The 21340-nt window shown below is 42.8% G+C and overlaps 4 protein-coding genes across 10 annotated transcripts; 1 reads left to right on the forward strand and 3 right to left on the reverse strand.

Annotated features, from left to right (window-relative positions):
* Nucleotides 1-589: 589 nt before the first annotated feature.
* On the reverse strand, nucleotides 590-6131 carry prph2a (peripherin 2a (retinal degeneration, slow)). The gene is made up of 3 exons (XM_088284652.1): nucleotides 5190-6131; nucleotides 2908-3154; nucleotides 590-1457 (listed from the first exon to the last, which is right to left on the reverse strand). The coding sequence occupies exons 1-3, from the start codon at nucleotides 5768-5770 to the stop codon at nucleotides 1248-1250; spliced, it is 1038 nt and encodes a 345-aa protein (XP_088140778.1). The 5' UTR covers nucleotides 5771-6131; the 3' UTR covers nucleotides 590-1247.
* Nucleotides 6132-6676: 545 nt separating this feature from the next.
* Nucleotides 6677-7884, reverse strand: tbcc (tubulin folding cofactor C). The gene has a single exon (XM_088284655.1). The coding sequence runs from the start codon at nucleotides 7825-7827 to the stop codon at nucleotides 6802-6804; it is 1026 nt and encodes a 341-aa protein (XP_088140781.1). The 5' UTR covers nucleotides 7828-7884; the 3' UTR covers nucleotides 6677-6801.
* A 2200-nt stretch (nucleotides 7885-10084) lies between these two features.
* On the forward strand, nucleotides 10085-18414 carry bicral (BICRA like chromatin remodeling complex associated protein). Of its 5 annotated transcripts, XM_088284511.1 has the most exons (12): nucleotides 10176-10202; nucleotides 11808-11895; nucleotides 11982-12045; nucleotides 12343-12388; nucleotides 12515-12563; nucleotides 12686-12754; nucleotides 13288-14433; nucleotides 14784-14866; nucleotides 15108-15253; nucleotides 15338-15432; nucleotides 15798-15900; nucleotides 15969-18414. In XM_088284511.1, the coding sequence occupies exons 4-12, from the start codon at nucleotides 12348-12350 to the stop codon at nucleotides 16328-16330; spliced, it is 2094 nt and encodes a 697-aa protein (XP_088140637.1). In that variant the 5' UTR covers nucleotides 10176-10202; nucleotides 11808-11895; nucleotides 11982-12045; nucleotides 12343-12347; the 3' UTR covers nucleotides 16331-18414. The 5 variants fall into 5 exon arrangements, with proteins under 5 accessions (XP_088140636.1, XP_088140639.1, XP_088140637.1 ...); XM_088284510.1 differs by lacking the exon at nucleotides 11808-11895 and having other exon boundaries at nucleotides 10085-10202; XM_088284509.1 differs by lacking the exon at nucleotides 10176-10202 and having other exon boundaries at nucleotides 10229-11895.
* Nucleotides 15640-20859, reverse strand: LOC148317451 (uncharacterized). 3 transcript variants are annotated; one of them, XM_088284514.1, is made up of 6 exons: nucleotides 20607-20859; nucleotides 19412-20200; nucleotides 19133-19231; nucleotides 18929-19045; nucleotides 18806-18842; nucleotides 15640-16318 (listed from the first exon to the last, which is right to left on the reverse strand). In XM_088284514.1, exons 1-5 carry the CDS (start codon nucleotides 20614-20616, stop codon nucleotides 18814-18816), a joined length of 1044 nt encoding a protein of 347 aa, XP_088140640.1. In that variant the 5' UTR covers nucleotides 20617-20859; the 3' UTR covers nucleotides 15640-16318; nucleotides 18806-18813. The 3 variants fall into 3 exon arrangements, with proteins under 3 accessions (XP_088140640.1, XP_088140642.1, XP_088140641.1); XM_088284516.1 differs by having other exon boundaries at nucleotides 15640-18457; XM_088284515.1 differs by having other exon boundaries at nucleotides 15640-18477.
* Between the last annotated feature and the right edge of the window lie 481 nt (nucleotides 20860-21340).

A 21340-nucleotide genomic window follows, 5' to 3' on the forward strand; every position in this document is an offset into this window, starting at 1 on the left:
CGAGCTTTTTCATCCTTACTGCTTCATGAAACAACATGGATGTCAACTGAATAGCTAGATTAGAGATAACTATCCATATAAGTGGTGGTTAACAATTACTTAACCAAGTAGGGGTTGAAGAATATTTATGATTCTGAGAGTTATAGAGGCATTTTGGGTGAGTTTGTGCATCTTACTTGGCAGGAAATGCTTTTGGGTAGGCCCGTTATTGTCCATTAAGGTTGTGCTTGGATATATTTGATACATATATCGAAAAGCCACAGAATCTGGACAAACATGCTCCGAATCCAATTAAGTCTGGAAGATGGCAATAGATTTTACCATCTAAAAAAAACATTGAATCTACAGAATTTCACATTCGTATAAACTTTGCACGAGCACACAAGCACACAAACCACTCTTATTGCCGCACACACTCGCACGCTTGTTAGGTCAGGGCATGTGAAGAGTCAGCCCATGTCCGTGCATGTGAAAGCAGTAAAGAGCATAATTGCCTTGATCCGGTCGTCGACTTAATCGGGAGCCTTGTGGCCCTCACTGTGTGTCGGGCCTCCTTGAAGCAAAGTCAAAAGACAGCAAGACTACCACATTTTCTTACACAAACTCTAAGTGATTTTATTAGTTTTTCCCCTTTTCTAAACACACAGCCCATATACACAGATTTACATGAATTATTATTTTACATGAATTATTTGATGTATATATAATATAAACAGATTACATTATATATGTATATAGATTTTTTAAAAAAGGTTTAAGCGTCATAGTTTCTACACTATATACAAAGACCGCCACCCCGTTTTTAAATATACAGAGACTGAATGAACTTCTAACAGGGGATGAGAAGCGATTTTTTTGGGTGGGGGGTTAAATATTTAGCTGCCAAATTAATTTGTGGGATAATATTCCAATGAACAAAAAATAAATAGATTTTCTCTTCAATTGGCCAGTGAATGTCTTGGGTTTCTGCGACGGGGGGATTGCATAGCAACCACCATCCCCATCCAAATTTCCTTGTTGGATCTCATTTGCAGGTGTACCTAATGTTGTGGAATCTTGTGTTTCCACATTGTCTTGGTTAACTACGCCTCTGTATTCACTACAAATGTAAAGTAGATTCCCTGTAAAGAGACAATAAAAAAAAAAAAGAAAACTCATCAAAATCATCTCACAAGTCCTTTTACTTTCGTTGTGGGCGTGGCGGCGCTGTCAGTTTTGGCAGGGTGTGAGGAGACTTGATGGGTCACTCAGCTCACAGTGGCTACGCCGCCCTCCTCGCCCCCCTCCTCCACTTTACCGCCTTTGCCCATGGCCTTCATTTTGGCCATGATGTCGGTGAACGTCTCCTTGACCGTCTTCTCCAGGAGCCAGCCCTCGCTCTCGCTCTCCGGGTCTTCAGGGTTGGCCAGAGTGGACAGCGAGGTGTCGACATATTGCAAGCCCACAGTCACGGCGATCTGTGACAGGACAGGGAAAACGTGGTTCAAGTCAACCGCAAAATGGAATGCAATTATTTTTGCAATAGATTTATGATTGCGGTTGTTGCTGTCGTTTGGAAACTCACTGTTAACAATTTTCCGAAAGCCTCAATCAAAAATTAGCATAGCTGTTTGTTGGACGGTTAGCAAGACGAGTCAAAAGATGAATAAAACAATTTCCGCTAGACTAGGTTGTTTGGGCCTGATAAAAGGGAAGTTTTACTCTATTTAAATATTGCACAGCTGTACCTAATATTGCGTCCAGTAAACAGTCAATAATTTCGCTCCACTATCTGTGTCAGCATCATTAACTTGCATAATCATTTCCAATCTGGGCCTCCTCCAAGTGGATCAGCTCACAGGGAGTCGCCCTCCATCCAGGTTTCTAGAGCAAACTACTGTCTGCTGGATTTAAGACATTACCTAAAAGTGTCTGCAGCCCAGACAGGAAACGTCGGGGCCAATTTAAAGCAGCCATAAAAAAAACACCAGATATTATGTTAACATTACTCCAAGATGTATTTAAGTTGAGGGGAAGAAGGCATCGGTGGGGGTAGGGTGTAGTTAGAGTCGAGATGCTGAACGGAAGGAGGAATTATTTTTAGTTTGTTTAGGGAAGGGGAGCCAGCAAGTGGAAACGAGGAAAAGGAAGAGGGAAGTAGACAATGGGAACGCCAACTGGGTCGTGTTGCTCACCTGGCACCATGCGATTAGGATAATGAAGTCCTCCCTTTATGCTTTTCTCAAGCACTTCAGACAGTGTGCACCGTTTTAGGAATTTTGATTGCGTTTTCATACAAGTATGTCAAAATAGTTTTATTTTGACATCGTATATAGGTCATTCGGAGGAAGAAGTTTTGAAACGTGAACGCAAGATTAACTTCAATATTTGACTGATGTCAGAGCAAATTGTTATTTGTATTACTGATATATTTTAACATACGACTTAAAAGAAAAAATATAGTGTGAATTTCGATTTTTTTCTTTTTTACTTTGTTACGTAAAGTTTATGGAACATATTAAAATATTCAACGTTTCTTTTAATGTATTTTTTGCCACTTAAAAATTGTGTTTTATCTCACTGTGTTACTTTTTGAAAAAATAAATAAAATATTGTCATGTGAAATTTTTTAACACGCGGCATTTTGCTTACATTTGGAGTATGATATGTTATAACATTGACGTTTTACAATTATTTATTTAATAAACGTAGTAATGATCATCATTGCTAAATGTCTAAACCAATTTTCTATGCATTCTTATTTCCTGATGTGGAGCATGTTTAATTACATTATTTTAAACCCTTGAGAGGCCAGTAGAAAAAGGTGCCACAAATGGCCCCCAGGCCGGACTTTTGACACCACTGTGTATGTTGTACTGAGAGGTGCTTAGGAAATGCTGATTGTGCTATTGTTATATGTTCCCTGACCTCTAGCATGGTGACCAGCAGCACCAGGGCGCCGATGGTGGTCATCATGCCACCATAGTAGGAGAGCAAAGCATCGCGGCAGCCGCTCTTCCACACGTTGAGGTCCTCGGTGTAATGGTCGTAGCTGTAATGCGCCGAGTTGTTGGTCATCTGCTGCTGGATGCACGGCCGCGGCGAGCCTGGGTTACAACAGCTGAAGGGCACGCCGTCCATCAGGTACTGGCCGTCCACGTTGCTCCCGATGCGGCTAGGAACCAAATATTACACTTTTATTACAATACAATACAACTTTATTTTTATAGCGCATTTCACAACAGCTGGAGTGTATTTAATCTAATAACGTAATTGACGAAGTCGGTTTTGATTTTACTGTCAAAATAGGAATAACAAATACACCTAGCCAAAAATTGTTGCTTTTTTTTCCCTTTATGCCTGTGCAGATTCTCAGTTATCCAGCTCATGATAATCTGCAATAGTTGAATAGGAAAAAAAATATATATTTTTTAAGTAACCAGTTGAGAAAGCAACAGAAACAGCAGGAGGGAAACTTGGTGTATTTTTTATTACAAAAAGGATACATGTAAATAAATTTAAAAGATTACTATTGTATTATTTATTTATTTTTTTAAATCTGAATAAAATTGAATAAAATAAAATTATTATTGTATTAAAAAAATACAATGAATTGATAGAAGGATTTATAATAAAAAGTATAAAATGCAATTTTACATGATTGTATTAAAAATACAAACATTGAATTACATTAGCATTTTGACTTGATTATGCATTAAAAATAGGACAAAATATTTTTAGGTTTGAGTTAATAACTGAAAAATATTGACATTATTATTATCATCAGTATGCATCGCTCAACTGCGACAAGTGTGTACAATCAACTCAAGGAACATCCTTGGTTAACCTCAAATAGTGTTGAGCGTCAACAATGCAATGAAAAGTGCGCGAACTGCTCCGCCGACAATTGACTGACATTTGTGGGTCAGAGTCGGAACACTTTAATCCAGAATCAAACCGAGTAAACCGCTTTGAGTGTGCAGGAAATGCCACATATGGGTCAGTGCGCAGAACCGCAACCCTCAAATCAATCCGCCGAGACCTTCAAATAGTTCATGAACAACATTTCATACATGTGGTGAATCTCAACACAATTACTTTCCCCTCTTCTCGATCGAAATGCAAAGCTGTAAAAATTTAAGCAAATTAGCTTTCCCAGAGTCCAGCGGGGCTAATTGGATAGGACACTGATGCTTCAAGCGCTAATCCCGGCGATTTACCAGTCATGGTGGGAACACTTAAAGAACTGGTGCAACATTAGCTCCATGCCTGCAACATGAGTTTTTAATATTTTGCATTCTTCCCTATTAATTTTTAATTTAATATAATTTCAAAAGTAAAAAATAATAAGCAACAATAATGCACGGTATTGGTTACTGAGCTTAATTGGCCTGACCAGCCAATCACATCTCACCCTGGCAAAAGTGCCTAGTAACCTCCACCCATTTCCTCATTTGCCGTCACCATTTCTGTCGCGGTAATCCTCAAAAGGGCGTAGGAGAATAACATACCCTGGCCTACCCTCACCCCAAATCCACTTATACTGAACTCAGCTCCTCCATATCCCTTGGGTCAAACGATCAGTGTTATTTCTATATTAACACTATCAGAAGCACTTGACCTACAAATGCTAATATTTATTCCATTAAATTCCCAACAGTCGACTCTTTTCATTTCACAGCATTTCTCCGAGCTGCACTGCTATGTTATAGTCATTTATCCAATCAAATTTCAGTATCTTTGTGTTGCCATGCCAATGTAATCTGCCCAAGGCCTTCGGAAGCAGTAGTGCTCAGCGATGTAATTTAAACTATATTAATAATGGGATTGTTTCCTTAACCAGTCGAATTCTAATTCATCCTCCCAATGCCAGCTTGCTGACCTTTAATGACGTCAGCATTTTTCTGTCGTTTGATTGGTTGGCCACAGCAAGCCAAATTTGTCGAGCAAAACACATCCTTAGTGATTGGATACAAAAATACATTTAATAATCAGTATCTCTGGTGATCATGTCTTTTACTTCTCAGTTTGTCATTTTATTTGATACATATAATTTCTGAGCTGCTCCCGTGTTTTTTTCTTGTATAGTATTGACGGTTTCTAAAATTGTGACGTGATAATGGCATTAAATCAGGTAAATCCTCACTGACGGCCCACGTAACGAATACACCGCAAATAACACACCAAATTCATATGACTCTTCCACTTACTCTTTGACCTCTTTGGCGCTGAAGTCCAGGTAGCGGTTGCTGACCCACTGGATCTCGAACCAGTCTCGGTAGTTGTCGTTGCCGCAGCAGCGGAACTCCACCTGCATCAGGTCCAGCGTCCGCTTCATGTAGCAGCGTCCCGGCGTGTCCGTGTCCTTGTAGTAGCGCATGCCGTTGCGTAGGCCCTCGGCCAGCGTGAACTGCAGCGGGATGCGCATGATGAAGCACAGCAGCGCCGTGACCACCAGTAGAGCGTTGAAGACCACGCAGACCACCAGAAAGGACTTGAGCATGGGTTTCCACTTGACGAATTTGGTGGGATCCAAGGAGTCGTAGCAGATCTTGCCGCCAAAAGCGTTGATGCCGCACGCCACCAGGCCCATCAGGATGAGGAGGTTGGGCAGGAAGTGGCTCTCGTTGTTGTCCATCAGCTCCGAGCGCTTCCGCAGCTCGATCTTGAAGAAGAGGCCCATGCTGAAGACCAGCACGCCGGCCATAACGGCGAACCAGAACAGGAACCACACGCTCTGGGCGAGCTTCACTCGCTTTTTCAGGTCAAACTTGACTTTCATCAAAGCCATTTTTCAAACAGATGTGGACTTTTGGGGGGAAAAAAAAAAAAAAGAAAAAGGAAAGCCTGTTAGATCCTAGGAGAACTTCTGGTGGTCTTTTTTTAATAACCCAGTCGTGGTTTGAACTTCGACAGCCTCCTTTGGTGCGTCAGTAATCCATCAGAGACCATTCCCGCCGCGCCCTGGTCGACCCCAAGGATGTTATTCATTCAAAGCCACCGCCATCGTGCCCCAAAAACTTCCCAGTTTGATGCGTTCACTTTGCTTGGATTTCGCCTGGAGGATTTCTGCAAAGATCCTCATGACTAAACTCACCAAGTTGTACGTCATGCTAAGCTCCTGTAAGTAGCCTGATCCAATTTGTGAGAAAAAAATCCCCCCACACAAGATGAGCCCGATTTGAAGCCGCAGTCCCGGGGGCCTTAATTGGTTTGTGTGATCACGCGGTCGCCTTGGTTACCTTCATGACAGGATCTCCAAAGAGGAGTAGCATGGGAGCGCCGCTATTCCGGGACTCACTCACAGTTGCAGGTCTGCAGGTTCAAGTCAAAGCGGATGTCTTAACTGCTGGAGGCCATTAAGACATCAAGAGTGCAAACAATACAGCCAATAATATTCCTGTGCACTCAATGGACACGAATACAAGAGCCATGTCAAAAAAAAAAAAAAAAAGATCGTTTGCACTCTCCCCCGTATGAGCAATTCTTCTTTTGTGCTGTCCCCTAATTGAATTTTGAATGTAAATCAGCTAAACTGAAAAGTTAGGAATATTCAGCTTCCGGGTGAATTATCACGATAAACCTAAAATGCCCAAAAATAAAATAAAAAAAATTATAGCAATATAGTAAAAATAACATTGCATAAACGACCAAGGCAAATCCAAAAGTTGCAGAGTAATTCAGGTCACACTTCTTACACATGAAACATTTATTAAATAATCAGACAAGCGTTATTACAGGAGCCTAAATCTTTCAATATATTCTAACATGATAATTAAATGTGTGATGGCAAAGTGTGTTATTTAAAGGCACTGAAGTATCCTAAGGCTCCCATGTGGTCTTCCGGTCAGCTTCGGGAATAACCGTCCAGTTGGGCGAGGGCGTCCCTGAGGCCAACCAGTTAAAGTCGTTCACCAGCTCCCAGTTGTTCTGATTTGGGTCCAGCCCGGCTGACTGGAAGTCCTCGTCCAGGTTAGGGTAGGACCAGGAGTAGGGTGCGAAGCTGACCCCGTGACAGTCCTCCACGATGGCGCAGCTGGTGACATGCAAGTAGACGGAGGTGTCTTGGGTGTTGTGTGTGCGCAGCTGCTGGCAGGCAACAGCCAGAGTGCTGCTCTCACAGTGGTCCACAAACACAGAGGTGGACACGGGCCCGCACAGGATCTCACAGCGGTCGATGTGCTTCAGGTGCAGTGTGCTGGGCGTGCCGTACAGACGCACTTTGCAGTTGGACAGGTGGGACAAAAGCACGTCCTCTTTCTGGATCTCCTCCGCCGTCTTCACGAGGACCATATCGCTCAAGTTAAAAAAGCCACACTGTGCACCAGCAGGGTCTCCATCCACTTGTGCAGCGCTGTGATCTACAGGTGGAGAGACGACAGCGTCCTCCACTGTGGCCGATGACGCCTTGGTGCGATCCCGGAAGCCGAATTTCTTCTTGGGCATGGCCTGCTCTCTCGTTTCGGTGAGACATGTCTGCAGCTTCTGGAAGGCCGCCTGGGCTATCCGCTTGTCGTAGGCGGTGAGAAACATCATGCTGTCGTTGAGGAACTTTTGCAACTGTGCCGTTTTACTAGTAGCTTCCTCCAGCCTCTGTGCCATCGCCTTTTGCTCCGCGCCCAAGCAGCCGGACAGCAGCTCTTCCACAGCAGCACGCTCGCCGTTGAAGGTGCTGAAGAAGTAGTCGGCGCTCTCGTTGGCGAGCGATTGGTTCTCTTTGGCTTCTTTCCGCTGCTGCATGTCCTCCATCCTCGCTTTGTGGCGCTTCTGTAGCCGCTCTTTCATTTTAAACGCATCGTTACGGCTGTCGAGCTCGCCAACCTGAACCACTTCGTTAGCCGCTTCCATGTTGATGCTTCGCGATGACGTCAGTGATTCTTCTTCGATTTTATTTTGCGTTGATGGCGTCGGGCGCCACCACCTCAAGATGGCGGTACAACAAAGTAAACATTAAATATAAACCGGACGTTTTTTTTGCATTAACTTATCGTTTAGTCAGTCATATTATTGTTCATCTATAAGTGAAAGTGTTATTGTCTTTTCCATGCGTATAGAGTTGGCAAACGTACCTTAAACGTCGTAAGTGCAGTAGAGGAGCGGGGCAAGGTTCCTATACATGACTAATGTTTGAAATGTTTGAGGGATAACGTGACGTGTGCTCTTTGACCGGGACAACATATAGGCATGTAAGGATCCTGACAAGTACAAAATTCAATCATGTATATCTATTTTTTCATATGTGTAAGACCCATATCTTTTGGGTGTGTTTTTGTGTCTATTGGCACACTATCCGAGACTGATGTGTGATAGAAATCAGAAATCCCTTTATAGAAGATGTAGTGTGGAAATACTGTGTAATAAAAGTTATAATTAAGTTGTTTCAAGGTGGTACAATCTGTATTCAGAGGTCTGGGGTTCAAATCTGTATGGGGTTTGCAGTTCTCCCTGACCTTGCGTGGGATTCTTCCCACGTCCCAAAAACATGCACGTTAGGTCAATTGAAGGCAACTAATCTGTTCACAGGCATGAATGTGAGTGTGAATATTTTTTCCGGGTGAATAAATTGATATTTCTGGGGTTTTTTATATACAATTTTCCAATATTTTGACTCCCTGATAAATGTTTTTTCCTTTTTTTATTCACACTTTTACATTTTTGCTGCCCTCTACTGTTGGAAAAAGTGGAATTGCAATACATCCGTTCATTTTTATTCAATGTGTTTTTTTTTATTACATTTATCACATCATTCATTCATTTTTTATACTGCTTGTGCTCCTCAGGATTGCCAAAGCTGGCCATCTCGGTGGTAAACTTCTCAAGATGATGCAGTGAAAGGTTGGGATCGTTCTTGGCAGTGGTGAAAGTTTAACCGCTGTTGAGTTGGTAATGGCTAGCTACTCAACTTGAGGTACAAAATGTAAGATATTGTTAAAAAAACGTTTTAATTTAAAAGATAAGGGCATTTATTAATTAATCCAAAAATTATTAATCATAGTGCATGTATCACAAAGTCAAAAACGTACGAAAATGAATAGAACTATTCATTTACAGGTTGCAAAGTTGCAACATACACTTCAGCGTCCTCGCAAATCAAAACTGGCTCAAAGTTCAGGAACATGAGTCAGATGTGCTAACCACAATCCACCGTGCTGCTCATATATCAAAATTATTTTTCAGAAATATATTATTTACCCTATGTGGGGAATGATTATTAATTGTGGTTTATGGTGGAACTGACACCTGCTCCATGTACTGTATATCTACATGTCTGTATACTGCCCCCTTGGGGCCGTTGTGCACATGCCTGAAAGAGGAGCACGGTTTAATTTTGGCAAAAAAATGTGGCACATTGTGGTGACCCTCAAGGGAGAGACATTCACTTAAGACTTGTACCATAAAGAGATGACAGACATGAAAGTGTGTGTAGCTCGCTGCTTGCTGTGATAAGTCAGTTTTGTAGCGGAGAGTGCAAGTGAGATGACTCGTGAAAATATTTTATAGAATTAGTTTTTCAATGTATGTTTTACAAACTACAATATTATAGAGTACTATTTTCTTTTTAAATTCATATATTTCAGTTGGCCTTGACGGATTTTCATTTACATTAATTTCAAATAGATTAGGATAGAGTATTTTGTGTCATGACAAAGAATTGAAGTCGTATCTCAAGGTAGCACTGTACAGTACTCGAAAAGCCAAGCATGTTATGAGGCTACACTTGGTGTCAAAATCGACAACCCCTGCTATAGTTAACATGAAAATCAAGGTTTTGGCCAGCAGGGTGTTTGCGTGCACATTTGCGAATGGACAAAAAATAATGATGATAAAATGTCTTTGCACAACTTTTGGTCCTGTGTATGAAAGATGAGCACTCGTCTCAGGTAACTTTTGCCACACCTTTATATACAGCGTGATGTCATGAATGACGTCACTCATGACAGGCCCGCCCCTCTTCTGTTGGAAAAAGTTCATTAATTGCAATACGGCGTTGCATTGTAATTCAGACTAAAATAATTTATCATTTTTTGTACCCAATCCCCCCCATCATGTCAACTTTTATTATGGCATTTGCAGGATTGTGGTACGGGAGGGAGGGAGGGGGGCCGCCGGTGCTGCTGTGCCCTCCTTGAACTTGTTCTTCCAGCGGCGCGCGCGCTAGCCCCCACAGCCCGTGCAGCCATGGCGAGGAAACCCCGTTGACAAGGCACTGCTTTTTCATGACGGTGAGTTCCCCCTTTGAGTGTATTATCATTTTGGGATAAAAATTGCAAGGGAAAAAACACACACGGCCTCCTTCCCTCTTCCTCCTTCGGGGAGGGTTAGGGAGACAACTTTGAAAATGGAGCCGAGGCAGCACAGTGTGGGGAGACAGGAGTGAGGCGAAATAACACGAGTGGTGGGAGAGAGGGAGAAGAAGAAGGAGGAGGAGGAGAAGGAGGGGGCGAGCGAATTAAAAGTTGGCCAAATGGAGATATTGGGTTTCAAGTGGAGTGGAGAAGGGAGTAAAGGAAAAAGGGTTTGCCTCCGCGACTCTTTATGTTATGCTAATCGGGATAAATATTTATAGAGTCGTTTTTTTCCGCCTAATTGCGCTTTCCAAAGGGGGAGGGCGTCGACGACTAGTCGACAGGCTAGCTAACCGATAAGCCGGCCGTTTGGCTGTTAAAATATCTTCGCAGCGAACGAAGCTGACTCGGACGAGGACCGGGTTCGAGACAGCGTACACCCGCCCGGCACAGCCTTTGCTCCGGGGGAAATGTGACGTTTTACGCCGCTCGGGACGACGAGAAAGCCTTGCCCAAATCGCGTCAAGGCATCCACGTCGACTCTCACTCAGACTGTGATTATGTCGATTTGGGGCTATTTTTGGAAATAAAAGTGTACGGGTTGCACATTTAGCTGAGTTTGTTGGCTCATTTTTGAGGCGTTTATCCCCCCTCCCAATGCGCCCGGGCCAACATGGCGTACGAGCTGGGGCGGATTTGAAGGGCAATTCATGCTTTGTACTGCACGTTAATGGCATCCAAGTTGGATTGTAGTCGTATTTGGTCCCGAGCTGCGATATCTATTTGCCCATCGTTGGTTTTAAATGCTCTTTTTGGAAAGACAATACCACACAGTTTCTTTCGCTACGACGCCATTTCACACTATTGTTCTTCGACTACGACGCCATTCCAGACTCGTTCTTCGTAAACACGCTAGCCTTTTGTTTTATTTTGATTCTAAATTAAACGCATGCCTTTCAAAAGTATTGTGGGGTTCATTTGCGCTAAACATTTTGTTTTTGTTTACCTTCGTTGTGACGAGACAAGCAATAATCGCGGCCCAACAACATTTCTCCCAAAATTAAAAGCCCCCCCCAACAACGGCGTTTTAACGGTTATATTCTAATTTTCCATGGTGATTTCTGCTCTGAATATAGCTTTAAGAACATTCTTTCGATTCCTGTTGTTGATCTGTGTGATTCAAATATGGAGTCTTGAGCGAGGCGCAGCGCGTGAAAAAAAAAGACAGTCTGGCTTTAACAGCAGCCATTTTGTCAGTTAAGCCGCACATGAGTCACTGTATGCAAAGTAAGCATTTCTCGTGATGAAAAAGAATCCCTCGTTGCTGCTAAACACATGTTCAACAAATCCCCCCCAAAATTATTTGTCTTTATATCTCTCAACTAATAATGGCATCAATTAGTAGGCCTGCTTGCCCCCTTTATCTTTTGCTACACAATGCACTTGGTGGCTAAAATAAAGCCAACCATCCATGATGTCTGCCCTTCGAGGTTATTTAGAGCATGGAATGGTTACTTCCACGCATTTTTTTCACCATGTGAGGTGACTGACCATTGTGGCCGGTGATGGGTGGGAGCAGTGTGTCACAGTACCCATGTCATCTGAATGAAGGTCATGCTTCGCTCCCATGGTGATGCATTGCATCGTCTTTTTCAATATTGAATACTGTGTCTGCTTTTAACTTAACACCGCTGTCATTTCGTCACCTCCCTGCAGCCCATCCAGTTACTGGAAACATAGGGTGTTACATGACTGGATCCATGTGGCCCGACACTAATCAGTGAGTGAGGCAAAGTAATGAACGCACACACGTTGGACACATTTGGTACCCTAGCAACCCCATTATATACTATTTTCCTCATATAGGTCCAAATAAGTTTTTTTTTAGGCATTTTAAGTAAGCGTGGCGGTGTCATTTATTTACAGAGGTGGTGAAAGTGCTCATTTTACTTAATACAATACAACATTATGTTTTAAAAGCGGTATTGATACACCCCTTGTATCTAATGAAGTGACCAGTGATCATATGGCAAAGAACCATAATCTTTGCATCTCACCTTGATTATTTTGTCTGAAGGTGTCATGGATGATGAGGACGATCGCCATCTTCTGGATATTTTAGGGTAAAATTAAAAACATTCAATATTTACATTTGATAACATTATTACGGCCAAATGGGTATAAATGCAGTATTTTTGTTCAGTTACTCATAATGATCCGTGACCTTGATGAAGTTGTTTTGTTTTCAGCGATGTGGATGCATTAAATGACTATCTACACGGCAACAACAACAAGTCTGTGAGTAGACCTTTTTTAAAAAAAATTTTTTTTAAAACATTTACAGTCACACGGCTTTGTTATGTTTATGTGGAACATTCAACTCTTAAGGTGGTCGTTAGCGTGTGTTGTCCCTCTTGCAGATTGAAGAGGACGATGTAGCCAATGCTGCATATGGCTCAGATGCGTCTTTCTTTGCCGGTGACAACTCAGTGAGTATGCAAGTCATTGTTTGGATGTTCAGTTCAAACTGGAATTTGTAGTTTGCACAATGTGTGAAGGAATGTAGACACGTCTTACAATAACGTAATTACTCTAATACCATCTTCCCTTGCCAGTTATTCGTGACGGCAGGCACTTTGCACAATAGAAATCACGAGAACAATAAATAACCCACAGTCCGAAAACTTCACAGCATGCATTCACTCCTGTTGTGGATAATTCACGATTACCGCCACCTTGTACAATAGAAATAAACATGATTAGAAATTAACCACAACACCCAAAATGCTCAATTCTGCACGTGTTGTGTACAATACATTTGGGAAGTATTGACATGTTAGTTTTATAGCCTTATTCCAAAATGGAATGCATTCATAATCCCCCAACTTCAACACTCTCATTGTGCTCATTATTCATGAAGATACACCATGCACAATAGAAATAAGCAAAACAACTAAAAATGAGTTGAATACAAAAACAAATTCCAACATTCTTCGGAAATTCTCTAAATGCCTCATTTTAGGCAAATGCCGGACTCAAAGATGGCTCTTCCACAATGGCGGAGTTTGGCGGGGACCCGGCTGGAGATGGCATCCAGCTCTCCAGCAGCCTTTCCTTTATCGAGGACCAACTGGGGACCGGGAGCCCCCCCGGAGGCGACGTGGACCTTGGTGAAGACCAGCCCTTTGACATCCTCCAGAAATCTCTGCTGGAGGCTGACATCACTGAGCAGACGCTGGCGCAGGAGGCCTTGCTGGACACGCAGCCCGCTCCCACCCTCGTGCAGGCCCCCGTGTCCTTTCCGTCCCAGCAGGTCTCTGGGGGCTACGGAGGGGGTGCGGTCACCCCGGCGGCGGCAGCAACGGCGGTACCAACCGGACAATTCCTCCAGGGAGTGTCCTCGTTGCCTAACGGTTCCACGCAGCACATCCAGGTGCTGGGCTCGTTCGGGGCGGGAAGCGGCGTCATGACGCTGAGTGGTCTGGAAAGAACTCCTCAGATTGTGCTGAGGCCAGCGGGCCCCATTGCCGCTGCGGGTTCTCCGGCTCCAGGCGGGCAGGTGTACGCTCCTACCCAGGGCCATCTTGGCTTCAAGAACATTCCCCTTCAGAATGTGATCATACAGCGAGGTCCAGGAGGGACCCAGACTCTTGTCAGGCCGATCCAGCCTAAACCGCATCAAGGTGGCGCTCAGACTGTCTTCAGTTTACAGACCGCGGTTTCCCCGATGGCGAATATGGCTAACAGTGCCACACCGCAGTACACCGTCAATGGCTCCATGATGGTGGATCAGCAGCAGGCACAAACCAACATACAAGCGGGACAGTTTTTGCTGCCCACTTCTTTGGCACTTCACAACGGCCCCCCCGCCGACTCGGCTGCCCATATCACCGCCCACAACGCGGTGCAGGTTGTTGCCGGGCAAAAGATTGCAGCGCAAGCAACTGGTGGGCAGGTCATTTTGAATCAGGGTATGGCGACTGGCGGCGTGACACAAACGTGGAAGAGCGCCGCACCCACGACGTGTGCTCCGGGCCGGCTGGCGCTGGTCAGTCAGGGGCCGCTTTCCGGTAGCCCCGTGCAGCGCCTCCTAGTGACACAAACAGCTAACTGTACGTCGTTGTCCCCCTTACCGAACACAGTGACGCCGGAACAAGAACACAGACAGGTGAGCGTAACACTGGAATGTTGGTTTCTGTGGCTGTGTTTGGAATCACTATCAACCGTATAGTCTATTACATTGTCAGTTTGTCATTTGTTGAGCTGTTCCAATGTTTAGTGAGCACTAATTATCCATTATATTCTGGCCTCACTGAATTCTAAAATACATCTTGAAAAGGGAGCGACTGATATAATATATTCCATGAAAAAGAAAAAAAATATTGCACTTTCCGGGATATTGTTTGATTGCACTACAGTATATTGCCCAATATATAAAAATCCCAATATATTTTGGAAAAAATTCCGAACTCAACCTGAGTTTTGTCTGGTCTGACAAAACACTTCCTGATTTCCCAGAATGCTTCTGGTGCTGCCGTAAAACAAGTGCAGCTCAGCGCACAGAAGAGACCCGCACCTGCGCTGCTGACCAAAGGAGGAATGTGAGTTCAACGTAGAAGCAGTATGTGTCACAGTAATGCCGTTGTTTCTTGACGCCTTGCACAATAGAGCATGACTACAAATATTCCGCAGTCAAAAAAAAGTTCATGGTACACTCTCACAGGTACATCAAGGAATCAAAATAATTGCCAGTCTGCTGCCTTGCACAATAGTAATAAACAGCAACAAATGTAAAGGTTTACTTCTGGCCTGTCTTTTTTTTTTTTTTTTTTTTTTTTTAAGGATTTTACAGCAGCTGAGGGAACATCACGAGAGGGTGGACATGCCCGACCGGCGACACTTTACGTCTTTCAGCGACGCGCTACAGCGGCTCCTGCCCTTTCACGTGTTCCAAGGCACGCCACCCAGCCAAGAGGAGTTCTTGCAAGGTAAGGCCTTTTTTCCCCCCCTGCCCTTTTTGTTTTTGAAGCAGCCGTGTTAATCCAATCTCATTTTCTTCTTTGTACTGACAGTGGATGAGGAGTTTGAGTCCGTTGCGACGCACGTGTTGATGAGGACCCAGGCCATGATCAACAAGTACAGGAGACTGCTTTTGTCTGAATCTGAGGTATTAAGACCATTGATGTTTTTTATTATTTCATGCAAGCTTATTTCTATCCAAATGTTCTCTTTTATTTAGCGTGTTTCCAATCAAAGAAAATATTTTATCGTGTTTATTTTGCACATTTAACGTTTTAGTAGATCCCACACCACACAACAAAAAACACAAAAAGTGGAGGTGAATGCTTTTTTTTTTTTTCTTCGATTGTCACATCAATGTATTTTATTGAATGGTTTCAATTACATTTTTATATTAATATAAAACATGTAACTTAAATGTCTCTCTAATGCCCATTGAAAGCCTCTCATCTCTGTCATCATATTTGGCCATCGTCAAAAACCTGACAAGTCCTCCTCTTTCCTTGCGGGCAGCATTCCAGTCCTTCATCAGAAATGGTGATGATCGACAGGACCTTCAACCAAGAGGAGCGCAGCTGCCTGACCCAAGACAAGCGCATGCTACTCGTGGATCCCGGTACCAATCGTCTACTGCCTCATGTTTTGAGTCCATTTTAGATCTCACTATCTGCTCTGTTCTTCCAGACGCTTTCTTGGAGGACTTCTGCTGTGGGCTGAAATCCAAACATTTGCAAGATCCCGTCCCCTCTCCGCCGCCGTCGCCCGACACAGACTCAGAGGAGCCGGCATACAGGACAGACTCGCAGCCTGGCTTAGGCGACCCGGGAGGAGGCGGTGACGAAAGACTTCAAGCTTCATCTGCGGAGAACAGGAGTGTCCTGGAACTGAAGCGATCCCAGCAGCAGCAGCACTTGGGGCAGGAAGGTAACCACTCTTCTTTTCTAGCGGCTGCAGGGGGTCACACCCACCAGCAGGCGGCTTCGCCCCCTCACCTGGACACAGACTCTGCTTTGGAGGCGGCTGTCAACAGCATCCTGGAATGTTAACGAACCACATAAAGTTTTATTCTAGTTCATTTGTGTAGTTTGTTCTGCTATTTATGTAGCACTACTTTTGTTTTATTTTGGCGGATGCAGGGGGTCCTCGGTTTATGAGTAACCTGTAATTATTCGTAACGTCTAGTCATCTATTACTAACTTATACTTGTCTAGGAAGTCATGATTAAAGTAAATATTTAAATAAAAAACACTTTTAGGCCAAAAAATGAATGATAAAAGTATTTGAAAAATTATTGCGGGTACGACGCTAATTGAGTGTGCCTTATTGTGCTGCGTGACGCCATATTATGCCGATACGCAAACTGATTCATTTTGTGTCGTACATAACCTCAGAATGTCGTCATTACAGTTAGTAAATGTATGAAAAAAACACTTAAAGGCCATAAATATGAAACGCAGGAAGTACGGAGGTAACCGAGCATGCCTGGCAGTGTATTCTTCCATCAAAGTGCAAACGACTTCATTTACACACTATTCTGATCCTTGAAACGTCATAGTTGCAGTCAATATCTGTTTGAGAAAAAACACTTTTTGGCCATAAAATGAACCCAAAATCTGGTACTATCTGAGCGTGCCTTACTATGCCACGTGACGCTTTATTCTTAATGCCGCTATGCAAACTGGTTCGTGACGCGTAAGCCGTAGTTCTAAAACAATTCAACAAACGATTAGTGCGGCAGTGGATGAGCGTGCCTTCTCATGCCATAAATATAACAATTCAGTGACAAACCATGACCACATTGTTAGTATGGCCAAGTGTCAAAAACCGAAGACCTCCTGTACTCTGAAGATAGGCACTTGGTCGAATCACCCACGATGCTGTGGGAATGTGCAATTCAAATCTCCATAATTTTTTCTTTTTTTTAATGGCCAGTTGGCTCACTTTGGCAACTCGTGCCTCCTCGGCTTTTATTACGAAGGGTTTACATGAAGAATCCTACACTTTGACAAATTGCACTGAAAGCCGCTTACACCGGACTGCACACAAGCCGCCATGCCACACTTGCTCACTTTTATTTGGCATTTTCTATGGCTTTTTCCCTCTCCCACTTTCTTTTTGTACCTTAAAGGTACGCGAGCCCCTACACGTCAAACACGCAAACTCGCCTGTCATTTCAATGTGTTTGCGCTAGGGGGAGATTAATCCTCAGATTGAGGTAGTTACTCAGTTGATATTTTTTTAATCAGTGTTTTTATTTACTTTGGTTTTAAACTGGAGGATTCATTGATTGTATGCTTTGTCTTGTCTGCTTTTATTTCCTTCGTTCTCAGCAGCACAACCAAAAAAAAAACATCTTTTGCTGATGTTACAGAATTAAAACAAACTTTTTGTTGTTGAAAATCAAGCTTGAATGATTCAGACTGAAGACATTCAATCCAGCCCATTTCTGCCAACGCTTAAACCTGCTCGTGAGCAACAGCAGACTGAACATTTATTTATTGTATTTTTTTAAACAACAATCAATGATGTACGAGTGGTTAGTGAGTTTCGTTCTGTGGTTCAGGGTTCAAATCTTAAATTTGCATGTTCTCCTTGGCATACTCCAGCTTCCTCCCACATTTCAAAAACATGCAGTTTAGGTTCATTGATGACTCTAAAATGATCTTGGGTATAAGTGTGATTGGTTTATCTTAATGTGCCCTGCAACCAGTCCAGGGTGTAGCCCACCTCTCGCTCCAAAATCAGCTCAGAACTCCAGCTCATCCGTAACCCTCATAAGGACAGGCGCTATAGAAAATGGACGGACGCATAGTCTGCCATCTTCTAGTCGCTGCTGTGCAGTAACAAAATGTCTCATGGTTTTCAAGATATTTTGTTTTAAAGTCCCACGGTGCCATTTTGTCGTCAGCATACAGGCCCATGCTTTCTATCTGTATTGTCAGACTTGATCCTGTCTATTTTGTTGTTTTGTATGAACAAAAAAAAAATATTTATAATTTTTGTATGGAGGATAAGGAAAAAAAGAATGTTAAAAAATGAGAAGATGGCAATTATTTTGTATTATGTTGGCATCAGTTGTTCATTGTTGTGTTGCCCTTAGCAGCAACAATAAATTCATTTTGAATACAAACAGCGAGTCTCCATTGCTGTTCTGGTCAATCGTATAACAGCATCTGGGCAGGGGTGGTAAGAACTTTTAGGGAAGAAAACAAAAAACTCAAAGACATGTCTGGATATTTGCACTATCACTACATCAGAGCAAGAAAATATCCATCTAAAAAATGTGCCCGTTTCCTTTTAATCCTCTTACAATGCCAGCACACGTGATGCATAACTCACAGCCCCGTGTGCGTGCACGACTCAACAGTAACACCCAGTGGATGTCTAAGGTACTGCCTTAGATAGGTGTGACTCGGAAAAAATGCAAGAATCATCAATAACTGGCAAAGGGGGCGATAATCGTAGTGGATTCTGTGTAATTGCGGTTCCTATGTATTGTGCACAAGAATGTTTGCATATACCTCTTTTATTAATGGTACTTCCTCCAGCGCTCATGCTCTAAAACAACAAAGAAACACAAAAAATATAACACTAACCCCAGATCTTGACACTGTAAAGACACAAGTGTTCATGTATTTGCTTACTAAGATGAGGGTAAGACCAGACGTAGCTGAGCACACAATATCCGGCCAGCAGCATGCCAAAGCCGCCCACGCCGCCTTTCCTCACGTCAATATACTTCCTGTAGTACCACTGCCAGCCTGTCGAGGGCGCACAGTGCATATTTTAACGGACCAATGTAGACGGGTACCTGATGATACTACTGTTGTTATTTATATTTTGTTAACCTCTCTGCATCATTTCTACTGCTTGTCCCGGGCGGCGTGGCGTCCTGCAGGCCAGCCACTCAGGAAGCTCCCTCAGTGTCACCTGACCCAGACTGCGTCCTGCATGGCAAAATGAGACACAGTCAAAGCGTATGTGGTAAGCTTTTGAGCCAAGTATTATGAGTTTGTAGAGTTATATAAAATTATGTAATTACTTTTTTCAATGTTCTAAATAGCATTTTAATATTTCAACCATTTTTATTGCGTTCAATCAAACATTTTACATTGCACCATACTGACCTGAGGAGTTGTCTTTCCTCTTTTCTATCGTCGATAATGTGTCTTCGGGTCTGGGCCAAATGTTGCAAAGGTGCCCTGGCAATACTGGAGTGAGTTCTGTCTGTTGTAAACCAACTTTGGATGTTTGGAGGTTGGGCTGAAGCGAAAGCTTATGGGGGACCATTTTCGATCTATGCAAATAGTCTTGACGCAGAAGTAGGGACTCTGTTGATTTTATAATGTTACTCGTGCTGGGTGGAATTAATTCTGGATTCAATTTAGTGTTCATTTTAGTGGTTTCAACATGGATGGCAGGCCTGTTAGTCTTGGACCGGCCTAATGCGGTGCCAACATGCTGGAGTGTAATCCTAGGCATCTCCTCTTCAGCCAGTATTTCTTTTTCTGGAGATTTTTTGTGTTTCTTTTGAGAGGCACTTTTGGGGGTTGGGAACTCTGCAGACAGGTAGTCTTTGGATTTGGACTTGGTGCTTGTGGCTCTTGGAGGGACAGTTTCCAGACTTTGTGGAGCTGAATCGGATCTTGGAGAAATCCGATTGGACTTTGACGCCTCCAATGTGGCTTGAATGCTCTTTTTCTTTGGCTTCGGAAGGGTGGATGTTTGTCCACTTTTCCCAGGCACCTGCGGTGACGGTGTCTTCTTCCCCTTTGTTTTAAACGAGTCTGCTTCTAGCCGTCCGGATGGCGGGGTTGCAACAGGCTCATGGTGGCTTAAAGATGCCTTGGCTGCCTTGCAGTAGGGAAGGTGGCTCTTTAATCTCTTGTAGGACTTTCCACAGAATGGACATACCTCTGTAGTTGGGAGGGGAAAAACAATGGATGCACAGGAATTTCTAGAAACCACATGATACCACACCAATTTCTAGATACCTTAATTCTAAATTGAATAATTATTTTTTCAGTCGATATAAATGGGTTTACCACAAATAGAAACTACAAAAAACACAGTCCATTTTAAACAAGCATTTAAGCTTCAAACATTTGCTCACCAATTACTCAGGACTTAAATATTTATTTGTGCTGATTATTTTATTATTGGGATGACTTCAAAAGTTACAGTACTCTCACTTGAAACCATTTTTCGGGCTACTCTCTCTGAAAATATGTCCTAAACTCAAATGCCACCGTTTAAATCCGTTCAAAAATATTTGCAATACACCGTTACAAACTAAAATTTACGGTCGTTTTTTAAACTTACCGGTGCTCATTTCGCACGTGCCACTCAACACCAACAACAAAAAAAGAAAAATAATATAACTGACCTAAAATATTTTCTATGCGCGAATTAAACGTGGCGTGGTAGTTTATCAGTTGCAAATTGCAATTGTCTAAGGTTTACACGCCAACTGGCTTTCACGGTCATGTTGTGACAGGCGTGTGAAAGAAGGACCCCGAGTTGTTTTTAGGTGGTCATTTAGAAGCCTGAACAGAAATGTCTGGACTTGGCCTAAAATGCGATTTGACGTTGATAGCGCTTCCTTTATGAGGCGGTAAATAACCAAATTAAATGCGTGATGCGATGTTGACGTATTTTTTTTTCAGGCGCATTTCCTGTCTGGTGTATAAATCCCCTTAAAACGAAACAGAAAGTGTTTTATTTTTTTAAGGGAATGCAAGTGGGCAACTTCGACGTGATTGTCGTGTGTAAACTATTAAAAACATGAGGATTAAAACGTGCAATCAATTTTAACATTTCTTTAGAAAAGTGTGTTTTATTGATGACGTTAGAGTGGCATGAGAGTTGACAAAGGAAAATTAATTTCCAATACAAGATAGCAGAAAAATGACAAAATGAAACATCTTCATTGGAAAACGCAAGTGATTTAGAACAAAAACTTTTCTATAACCATTTACATACAAGGAGAAAAACCTAGGTATTATTTACAACTGATACAGATTTGGCAATGTACAACCAAAAGTTCGTTTTTAAAT

Source organism: Idiotropiscis lumnitzeri, chromosome 20, assembly GCF_059441095.1.
Source record: "Idiotropiscis lumnitzeri isolate Australia: NSW breed Sydney's pygmy pipehorse chromosome 20, RoL_Ilum_1.0, whole genome shotgun sequence".
Classification (NCBI taxonomy): Eukaryota; Metazoa; Chordata; class Actinopteri; order Syngnathiformes; family Syngnathidae; genus Idiotropiscis; species Idiotropiscis lumnitzeri.

Excerpts from the sequence above, each read along its gene's own strand:
- prph2a (XM_088284652.1), bottom strand. The coding sequence starts at position 5,770 with ATGGCTTTGATGAAAGTCAAGTTTGACCTGAAAAAGCGAGTGAAGCTC. Across the intron at positions 3,155-5,189 it reads AGCGCCAAAGAGGTCAAAGA|CCGCATCGGGAGCAACGTGG; the intron begins GTAAGTGGAAGA and ends TTTGGTTCCTAG. Across the intron at positions 1,458-2,907 it reads TGCTGGTCACCATGCTAGAG|ATCGCCGTGACTGTGGGCTT; the intron begins GTCAGGGAACAT and ends GTCCTGTCACAG.
- tbcc (XM_088284655.1), bottom strand. The coding sequence starts at position 7,827 with ATGGAAGCGGCTAACGAAGTGGTTCAGGTTGGCGAGCTCGACAGCCGT.
- bicral (XM_088284510.1), top strand. The coding sequence starts at position 12,348 with ATGGATGATGAGGACGATCGCCATCTTCTGGATATTTTAGG. Across the intron at positions 14,434-14,783 it reads CGGAACAAGAACACAGACAG|AATGCTTCTGGTGCTGCCGT; the intron begins GTGAGCGTAACA and ends CTGATTTCCCAG. Across the intron at positions 15,433-15,797 it reads TGCTTTTGTCTGAATCTGAG|CATTCCAGTCCTTCATCAGA; the intron begins GTATTAAGACCA and ends CCTTGCGGGCAG.
- LOC148317451 (XM_088284514.1), bottom strand. Across the intron at positions 19,046-19,132 it reads AGTAGAAATGATGCAGAGAG|GCTGGCAGTGGTACTACAGG; the intron begins GTTAACAAAATA and ends CGCCCTCGACAG. Across the intron at positions 18,843-18,928 it reads CTGGTCTTACCCTCATCTTA|AGCATGAGCGCTGGAGGAAG; the intron begins GTAAGCAAATAC and ends TTGTTGTTTTAG.